Raw genomic sequence first — 9,821 nt, forward strand, 5'->3', positions numbered from 1 at the left:
ATAACAGATGACAAGATAACTAGTGCTAAAAAATGCGGGCTGAAAGTGACTGTTAACATTTGACCAAGTCAACAGGCAAAACTGTGATGAACCACATTGGAAAAGGAAGGTGGAAAGCTTGCTTTGGGCTGGCGGTGATAATGATCATAACAGATAAATTTGGCTTTTAGTCACTCTTTCCTGAAAAGGCCTTTTGTGGGTTTTGTAACTTTTATAAAGAAGAGTTGATACACATTCAGTTTAAGTTAACTTTTGTTAACTTAAAGACACTTTAAAACAGTCTACACAAGACGAGTGGCTTCAATAAGTGATGCTTCTACCTAATCCTTAAATGTGCAGTGAAGTGATGAGCTTTCATTAATTTGAATTGCCAATTCTTAAACAATTATGTGTAGAGATAACAGTACCTGATTTTTAGAACTTTTCTTATTGCTCCTTTTTGGTTATAGTTTCATTGCAGTCTCTCTTTCTTTGCCTTTCTCTGTGCAGAAGCCTCCCATTAGCCAGGAAGGGTGCTGTGTCCAGTGCTCTCTACATGGCCTGGCTGGAGGCATTGTCCAAGGATCTGCCTCCCATCCTTCTGGTGCGTGGCAACCACCAGAGTGTCCTCACCTTCTACTCTTAAAGGGGAAAAGCCGGTGATTTAAGTCACAGCTAAAGTCTAAAGGTCCACCACATACACTCCTGAGATAGCAGAATACAAGCCAGTGATGGAAACAGTGCTGAGTAATATGAATCCAATGAAAGTGCTATTTTTTTTGTGTAAAAGTGCTACGTGTTTTGTGATGGAGGAATTTTATGTTGGGGTGGGTGCTGGTTGTAAAGTTGCCCACTCTTTTTCCTTTCTTTCTTTTTATTCCAAGATGTCTGGGTTATTCTCTCGTTGCTCTAGTTCCTTCTGATTTCCTCATTAAAGTGTCATTTTTGTTCAAGTTGATTTCTCTCAGGCTCTATAAAGCAGGCATGCACAATATAGATGTGTTCATGATGTGGAATATATTGATGTCATACACTTTAAGTTTATCAGACCAGATGTTGTTTGCTCCAGCAATAATCACCCTGTTATGTTTTTTTTCCAAGTTGGGGAAAATGCTTTGCAACACCTTCTAAAGCCTTATGGATGTGCCTTCCAGTCGAATCGGATGAAACGGAATTAGAATCTCTATTCAGATTGACAATTTTAACAGAATTTCCTTCTTAGCTGTGCGGGTGGATTTAAAGTAGAATTTTATAAAGGGTGTCAATTTGAACACTCTTACAGTTTTGACCTTAATCACCAATATTTATTTGGGGCTTTGATTTTTATATTTTTCACTTTTGAGTCTTCCTTTGTAGAAGTTGCTGAATACTCATCACAACAAGATCCTTGATCTTTTAGACACAGTTTGTAGGGGAGGGGTGGATGTGGGCATAGACTTAAAGTCTCTGTCAGAAAAAATGTGAGGCTGGGTTTTTCTTTAGCCTTTTCAGGTGGATAAAATCTCTCCCTAGTAGCTGCCGATTATCAGCTTTCTTTGGTTCTGTGGCCACATGTATTGTTGTTTCGCTGTAAAGAAACTCTTCTACCCTTCAAGATGCTAGTCCAAACCTTGCCTTAATGCTAGAACTATACTATACTGTCACGATTGTCATAAGTTCTCGCTCCCTCTTAAGCCATGTTGGCTGAAGGGTTTGTGTGTAAATGCAGATATTCATCCATTATTAAGTCTCAGCGCATATGCATCTTAATCTGCATTAGTCATTTAGCCTCACTTCATTTAGTGTGCACTTGTGGCACATCCCTGTCTTTTAGCTTAATTATTACTATTGATTTTAGGGGTGACGTGGCATCACAAAAAAAAGCCATACATAGACATTTTCCAGTTGTAGTGTACTGTAGAGGTCACATGTATCCCCTGTTCTACTGTGACTGTAGAGAATATTGATTAACTAGCTTTAGTATGCAATAGTACAGCTGTTACTTTGGGGAGTGGTCACAGGTGTCGTCACAGAGAAAAATAACCCCGAGCCTAAAATCAATTCATAAAACTCATTGCATTTGAGTTTTGTGGGGAAAATGGACAGTAAAGTGAAAGTAACCCGTTAGCTTTTGTTAAGATTGCAAATGTTGTTATTAAAACAGCTGAGCGTAAACGGGTTGGTTGGAGTGGTTCTAGCATAGATGATTATTTTAAGTGCATTGCCCTAAAATTAGTCATGATATTTTGAAGCCTCTGCATTGTGTTGTTAAATACAGCAGAGATGCACAAGTCATTGTGGGTGGTCTCGTTATTTTGAATTAAACAGCATGGACTTTGGCTCATTATGATTATGGGTGAGAAACTACTATGAAGCAAATGAAACTTTACTATATGCAATTTAAAAGAAGAATGTGAGAGTGCTTAGGTTAGTTGAATGTACACTACACTAGTAGTACCTTTTGGTTTCCATTGTCATATGTATCATATGTTTCCTGCATATACTGCAGTTAGCACAATAGTGTTCTCTCTGTCGGCTTCATTGTGCTATTAGCGTTCATGCAGCACCATTGCCCACCACTCTGTTGTTCACATGGATTATCACTACGTTAATAATCCATGTGTGTAATGTTTGCAGGGACTGTTGATAGGATTCAGTACAAACATATTATATAGATCTATACTCTTACTCACCAGAGTGCTAAATGTAGCCGGAATAAGTTTTAGTTATGTTGAAAGTGTGGGCTTGGAAAGCACTGTTAGATCATTTCGAAGGCAGTCCTACATTGTGTAACAGCCTCAAATACCAAAATTCGTCCACACCACAGCTGGTGTTCATTCTAATCCAGCTGACGCTGCTTTTCAAAATAAAAGACAAAATGTATCTAAAATTTGGTGTTCCTGCAGCTGAGTGCATCCCTGTGCACTGTAACTTAAACAGTGAAACTAAATTATGCTTAACTCAAACTATGAAGTATGACTGAATATTTCTGTATTAGAGCAAATGTAAATGAATTTCTTGAAGACTAACTGCTAAGCAATACAATTAGTGAAACAAACTGCAGTTTTTGTTTTGTTTTGGTCTTTTTTTGTTTGTTTTTTGCTGTGCATTTTGGGCAATATAAATCTGAGATTATCAATGTGGGCTGAGATGGGGATTTGGGGGCACTATTGTGTACTATAACAAAATAAAGGAGTGTATCTTTCAGATCTCTGTTCGTTGTTGTGTTGTGAGGCATTCACTCTTGTTCTCTTGTTGGTACAGAACAACATTATTACAAACAAGAACACGGGTTAAACCATTTGTATATTTAAAAAAAAAATATTTGCTTATCTATCTATCTATATCTGTATCTATCTGTAATTATACACACACAGTTATATACATACATACATAATATAAAAAAACACAACACTCATGTATCAATTAGAGGGGTTCTTTTTCATGTCACATTAAACGAAACAAAAATACCTCCTATCAACGTTTTCCAGCCAGCTAATGGTGTTTGGGTGTTTCCCTCATTTGTCTCGATAGAGCCTAACATCTGTCTGACAAAATTACTGCATTGTCCTCAACAAATCGAATCATATGTACGTGTAAGTCGAGGCATTATTTGAGTTCTCCTAATCATTGTTTGTATTCTTTGCCATATTCCCTGTTCCTCCTATAGCAGGCATGTTGTTCCATGAGGGTGGATTCTAATATTTCAAAAATGATAAAATGGTCCTAAAATCTATTGGTGGTTGACATCACCAAGTTTATAGTAAGTATAAACTAACATGTAAATAAACTTAATAGTATGTACACATGGAACATGTTGGAAGGGTATTTATTTTAGTTCAGACTTTTTTTTTTTTTTTGTCTTTTAATACTTGGGAGTTTTGGTTGTAATTTGATTTGCATGTCAATGGTTTTTATTTTCTTTTGCAGTTTGTTTCCTTTTGATTTTAGCAAATTGTCTTTCTCCTTGAGTCTGTATCTGTAGCCTTTCAATGAAGAAAAAGATATGATGACAAGCGGCTCAAACCAGTTTTCTCCTGCTTTAACTCAAACGTGTAAGGCCCAGCTGGTTGAAGCAGGAATGTTTTGATACTGTTAACAGTCACAGATATGCTTTTTCTAACATTTTAACATGTATGATTACCAGTACTTTGTACATCTTTATTGCAATAAATAAACCAAATGAAACCATTAACATCTGTAGTCTGCATTTGTGGTTTGCAAGGCTTCTATTTAATTCAGTTTTATGTATTGTTTACTGAATTTTGCATAATGGATAAAACTCCTAGAGTGTTAAAGTGAATCAGCGATCTGATCTGAGGAAGAAATCTCCTTTGGGGGGGGGGGGACTATTTTAGGTTTATTTGCTGTTGGGGGTTAATGGAGGTCTAATACTGTGTTACAGCAGACAACAAATTATAGGAAAAACTCTGCACAACTAAATCAATGACAGCTAGTGGATTTGTTTTGTTTTTTTGGTAGAGAAATGTATAATAAACCCTCAGCACACTGTCCCGCTTATCGCTATTTTAATCAGTTACAGCGTTTTGGTCCATGTAACTTGCATAATGTAATATAAAAAATTTAATGTATAAAATAATAACACTAAAGAAAGTGAAAATACAAAACCATGAAGAGAGCAATAAATTAAAAAAATAGTTTTAAGATCCTTATTGTATTTATCGTAAAAGCTCTGTGGTATAAGATGGATGGGGCAACAGAGCTCAAACACCTGTTGGTCAGGATTTGATAATTATCATTTCAACACAGGGCATAAAGCCAACTATTTAACCCAAACAAATGTGTTCCCTGCACTTTGGGAAGAAAAATACAAAACGTTTGTCTTCTGCACCTTAAAGAAAGATAACACTTTGAGATGAAGAGTTGAAAAGCATTTATAGATTGAAATGTACAAGTACGCAGTTACATCTGTGGCTGGGCATCTTTATAAGTGCAGCCTCACTCTTTATATCAGTCTACTGCACCACATAAAGACAAAGTTAAATTTCAAGGGCAAATATTAATTATTTTCCTACATCATATCTTTTCTTCCTGGGCTTTCACAGTTTTTAAATAACACATTTATTAGATCACCAGCCAGTATAAATATAATCCTGCTGCTGCCCTAAATTAACATGATTAGTACTTACCAAAATATTTTATGTTTTTGTAATCACTATATAGCAAGATAATGGACCCTACAGTATTAGAAATCGGCATTTGTGGGAAGGAGGAACTCACTGTAAACAGGAAGAGACCTCCAGCAGATCCAGGCAAACCTTCACAAAACTGTGTGTTTTAGTGCATTTCAACTAATTTAAAAATTATATTTCAGCAAATACTTGACAGTTAATTAGAGAATGTGCTTTGAATTCACGACCCCCACAGATTGTAGCCAAAACATGTCCATTATGGATATGAAGCCATTAGGGTGAAAGTCAGATGTTTTTGTGGAGAACCACAGCTACTGCAACAAAAAGAAGAAGTACACAAACAATCACAATGATTGAAGAGATAATTTTACAGAGTCTTCTTCTGCGCTCTGCTTCTTTCCTCTTCAGTAAAGAATCAAATCCCGGTGTGTAGAGATCCTCGAGCCAGAAATCCAGATCTTTAGGAGTCTTGTCCTCTTCCTACAAAGAAAACAAAGATGTGAAACAGTGTATGAAAAAGTGCACCAAGATTCTTGTTGTTAGACATAAATATGTGTTTGTAACATATCTGCTCCCTTTAGCAGACACAGGCTGCTTGAAAGAAAGCAACAAAAGAATGGGAATCTCATGTAGTCAATGGGCATCTGTTGGCAGAAAAGAATGGTGCATATTTATTTATTTTTTTTAATGCACAGGAAATGTTCTTCCTGTGTACATACAAAGGCAGGCTAATGCCTGGCTAATGAGGCTGACCTCTAAAGTTTAAGGCTTACCACCCAAAAAGACTGGCTGCTGCACCGTCAAAGAATAGTGGCACATAACATGTGCTGCACAGGCCGAGGGACGGAGAGCTAACTGTTGCATTAACCTGCATTAACATTTGCCACAATCGCAAGAGTAGCGTACCACTGGTCACTTTTGAATCTTAGGATTTCTGGCAACCTGGACTACAGAAATAGAAAGGCAAATCATTTCTATGTTGCATCTTTACACACAACAACACAAACAGCAGCAAAGTAAGCTAAATAATGACTCCTAAATTGAAGATTTGTGGTTGTTGAACGCCATAATTTGATGGTTACACATCAACTAAAAGTGTGCTGATGCATTTTGTTCAGAAATATACGTAACCACTGCAAATCATAGTGTTCTCCCAGAAGTGTTCCTTCCCCTAAACATGTTTATTTACTGAAATTGAAACAAAAAAGTTTTAAGTCAACACTTGATGACGGCATTTTTTTATTTTCCTTAATATTTAAAGTGCAGCTGGTAAGCTATAAGTTTTGGGGGCACAAGTACTGTAGTAGTGACTTAGCAAATATTGACTCAGGGGTGAAGGCACACTAATGCTAGCAAGACAGGAATACTTTTAGTCCTTCAGTGGTCAGAAAAACTAGTGAAGAGAAATATATCACATTATGTTACAATATAAAAATAATCAAAGCCACCTAAAAGTGTAAGTATTAAACCATCACAGACATCATCTGGAAAGAAGCTCCAAGGGTTAAATGGTATAAATAAAAACTGGTATTTACACCAAAACGTGGGGATTTTATTGAATGAAGGACTTTTTGATGAGATCCAAAGAGAGTATATTTGGAAATCAACAACTGCAAATATGCAAAAATGCATACTTGTGGGAAAATGAATAAAACTGTTTAGATGGCAATCATCATATTAGAAGACCTTAGTCAGTGATTTTTGCTCAGCAATTGAGCCCTAAGCATTCACTTGCTCATATCTTCTTTATTTCTTTTGGTTCTTTAGTGTGCCTATACAATATATAAAATAAGTATTGAACATATCACCAATTTTGTAAGTAAATATATTTCTAAAGGTGTTATTGACAATACATTCTCACTAAATGTCAAAGAAATCACATGCAAAGAAATCAAACCATAGATTTCCATAAATAAAGTGGAATAGTAATCAAAGCACTTAACACAACTTGCTCCATTCGTCCAAGCACTTTTTTGCAATTCTGTTTCTATCTAACATCCTATAGATGCATTAGAGAGCATCTTTCCCAAGAATATTTGTTATGCAGACTGAAGCAGCCAGGGATCAAAACGCCAACCTTCCAATTAGCAGATGACCTGCTCTACCTCCTGAGCTACAGCCACTCCAGTAGTGAGAAGCATCAAGAAACATCTCATGATGGGTAAAACCAACAAGCCTGTTTAGACCATTGGAATCTTACTGTTGCAAAACATACTGATGGCATTAGTTAGAGAAGTATTTCTAAGCTAATGAAGGTTCCAGTGAGCACTGCTGGGGCCATAATCCAGAATCATGTCAACATAAACCAACAACAACCAAGCGCTTCTCATTAGATTTTAACTCAGACTCTAATTAACAGAAGAGTTGTCCAAGAGCCAACGCCCACTGGTGGAGAGCTACAGAAAGACCTGGAATCAGCAGGTACAATTGTTTTAAAGAAAACAATAAGTAATAATTTACTTAACTGCCATGGCCTGTATGCACACTCACTACGCAAGACTCCACTGCTGAAGAATGCATGAGACTAGTTTCTCCATACAGAAAACATCTTGAAGACGCCATCACCAAAAGAGGCTCTTACACGAAGTATTAAATTAATTTCAGGTATCTTGTTCGATACTTTTTCCCTGTGTTACTTCTCATTATTACACATAACTTTATGGACAACTGTTTAATTTCTTTGCATTTCTGGATTGGATGGGTTCTTACCATGACAATTTATGTCAAAATCCTTTTTAGAAATATATTTGCTTATAAAATTGGTGACATATTTAATACTTATTTTACCCGCTGTATATGCATATGCATATATATATATACATGCACAGTTCTTTGTTTACATATATGCATGTCCTCCTAGCAAACAACTGCACTAACAACTGTTTTGTGTATCCAAACAAACATTAACCTTGTTAATCTTCCACAACCTTTTTACTTTTCCACAAATTACCTGTAAATATTCTGCAAGATTGCTATGGTTTGCTTGAGTGTCATAGTCCTTGACAGTCCAGGAAGGGTGTGATGTCTCATTCTGCTCAATCACTGATTTTACATCCATGTACAGAGGGTTCTGTCTGATGTTGGTCTTCAGAGTGGATGGAGTGATGTGCTTCTCCAGGTATCTGTCCACAAACACCACAGGACTCCAGTCTGGGTGTGGCACAGAACTGCTTTTGGTTGTTACCCTTGGCTCCCTCTGTGGAGACAGAGAAGAATTCTCAATCCATCCAGCTTTAACATTTTCTACGGAGCTGTAGGCTACACTGGTTAGATAGCCTAAACCAGGGAGTCATGTAATTAAAGGCTTTCTTTTTCAGAGGAGCCATCCACAGTGAGGAAGTAAAATTATTAACAAGATTAAAAAAAAAAAAAAAAAAAAAGCAGTCCCAGGTGTGTTAAACATACCACCAAAACTCATGCATGCTCAACATGGAGCTGTTTGTTGTCTTTCGAATTCAAAGTCAAAGTCAGCTTTATTGTCAAAAAGCTCCACTGCAAATTTAAAGAGCTAAAAACAAAAGACATTTGTACTATAATGTTATAACTCAATGTTTGTTCATGTTTTTGGTGTCTTGTAAGCCAAGTGTGACACAACAATGCTGTGCTCTCCTGCTCTGCTATTTCAAACTACTGTCACAAAGATCATACCTGAGAGTAAATCCTGTTCTGCCATTGTTTCTGACTGGACATTACTGCCCCAACCTGGAACATGCTGTGTGTGGCTGGCAGCATCCCAACGTCTAGCTGGAGGAATTTCTCAGGGTGGTTATTGTTGGGCAAAGCAGAAATATCCATCCTGATTCTGCTGCTCCATCCACGCTGACCACTTCACTTGCCAACTACCTGGCTAATTCCACATACTCCCTACGTCTCACAGGCTCTGCAATAATAATTTATGAAGAGTGTGATATCTGAGGCTGTATCACTTGTGTAATGTGTGTAACCCAACCTGGCCAAAGGGTGGGGTGAAGGTGTGGGTTTGAGAGGGAGAGAGAGAGAGAGAGAGAGAGAGAGACCTAGTATCTGTGTCTGTGTAAAATGTCATCTGAGTAAGCAAGTAAATAAGTATGTGTTTATTTCATTTAGAAAGTTTAAGTTTATTTAATAACTTGAAATACTTCTCACATGTAAGGTCTTCAATAATCAGGCCCCCGTCTTATCTTAAAGACGTGATAGTACCGTAAAATGTGGGAGCTTGTAGAATAAAAAGTGAGAATGTGGAGAAAATTGTTGGTATTTTGAAATTTTCATCTGTAAAATATTTTCACACTCTTGAAATAAAATTTTCTGTCACCACAGTAAATCTAAAATTAAAGTATCAATTGAGTCATCTAATTGTTGAAGTTTCGCAATAATATTGTAGGGTCTTTACCTTAAAATATTAGGGGCCTTGTGCTGACTGTTGTTGTGATTAGGCACTATATAAATAAAATTGAATTAAATTGAATATTGAGTTCAATTCCACCATTGGATCGGGGTCTTTCTGTGTGGAGTTTGCATGTTCTCCCCATGTTTGCGTGGGTTCTCCAGTTTTCTCCCACAGTCCAAAGATGTGCAGTTAGTGGGGATAGGTTAATCGGAAACTCTAAATTGCCCATAGGTGTGAATGTGGGAGTGCATTTGAGTGTGAATGGTTGTCTGTGCATATGTGTTAGCAACAGACTGGCGACCTGTCCAGGGTGTACCCTGCCTCTCGTCCTAAGACAGCTG

At 37.1% G+C, this 9,821-nt stretch overlaps 2 protein-coding genes across 3 annotated transcripts in view; one reads left to right on the forward strand and one right to left on the reverse strand.

Annotated features, from left to right (window-relative positions):
- slc12a2 (solute carrier family 12 member 2) overlaps positions 1 to 3,167 on the forward strand; it is a 64,094-nt gene extending 60,927 nt beyond the window's left edge. For both annotated transcript variants that reach the window (XM_005928987.3, XM_005928988.3), the window contains one exon: positions 490 to 3,167. In XM_005928987.3, coding sequence (XP_005929049.1) covers positions 490 to 625 — 136 coding nt within the window. In that variant the 3' untranslated portion in view covers positions 626 to 3,167. The remainder of the gene's footprint in view (positions 1 to 489) is intronic.
- Positions 3,168 to 3,803: 636 nt separating this feature from the next.
- minar2 (membrane integral NOTCH2 associated receptor 2) lies at positions 3,804 to 9,512 on the reverse strand. Its single transcript, XM_014335723.2, has 3 exons — positions 8,760 to 9,512; positions 8,062 to 8,307; positions 3,804 to 5,591 (listed from the first exon to the last, which is right to left on the reverse strand). Exons 1-3 carry the CDS (start codon positions 8,904 to 8,906, stop codon positions 5,397 to 5,399), a joined length of 588 nt encoding a protein of 195 aa, XP_014191209.1. The 5' UTR covers positions 8,907 to 9,512; the 3' UTR covers positions 3,804 to 5,396.
- Between the last annotated feature and the right edge of the window lie 309 nt (positions 9,513 to 9,821).

This window comes from Haplochromis burtoni, unplaced genomic scaffold (assembly GCF_018398535.1).
Source record: "Haplochromis burtoni strain Fernald_Lab_line unplaced genomic scaffold, NCSU_Asbu1 Contig_113, whole genome shotgun sequence".
Lineage (NCBI taxonomy): Eukaryota > Metazoa > Chordata > Actinopteri > Cichliformes > Cichlidae > Haplochromis > Haplochromis burtoni.

Coding starts and splice junctions, on each gene's coding strand:
- minar2 (XM_014335723.2), bottom strand. CDS start 8,906: ATGGATATTTCTGCTTTGCCCAACAATAACCACCCTGAGAAATTCCTC. Junction 8,308..8,759: donor AGAACAGGATTTACTCTCAG/GTATGATCTTTG, acceptor CTGTCTCCACAG/AGGGAGCCAAGGGTAACAAC. Junction 5,592..8,061: donor ATCTTGCAGAATATTTACAG/GTAATTTGTGGA, acceptor TTTTCTTTGTAG/GAAGAGGACAAGACTCCTAA.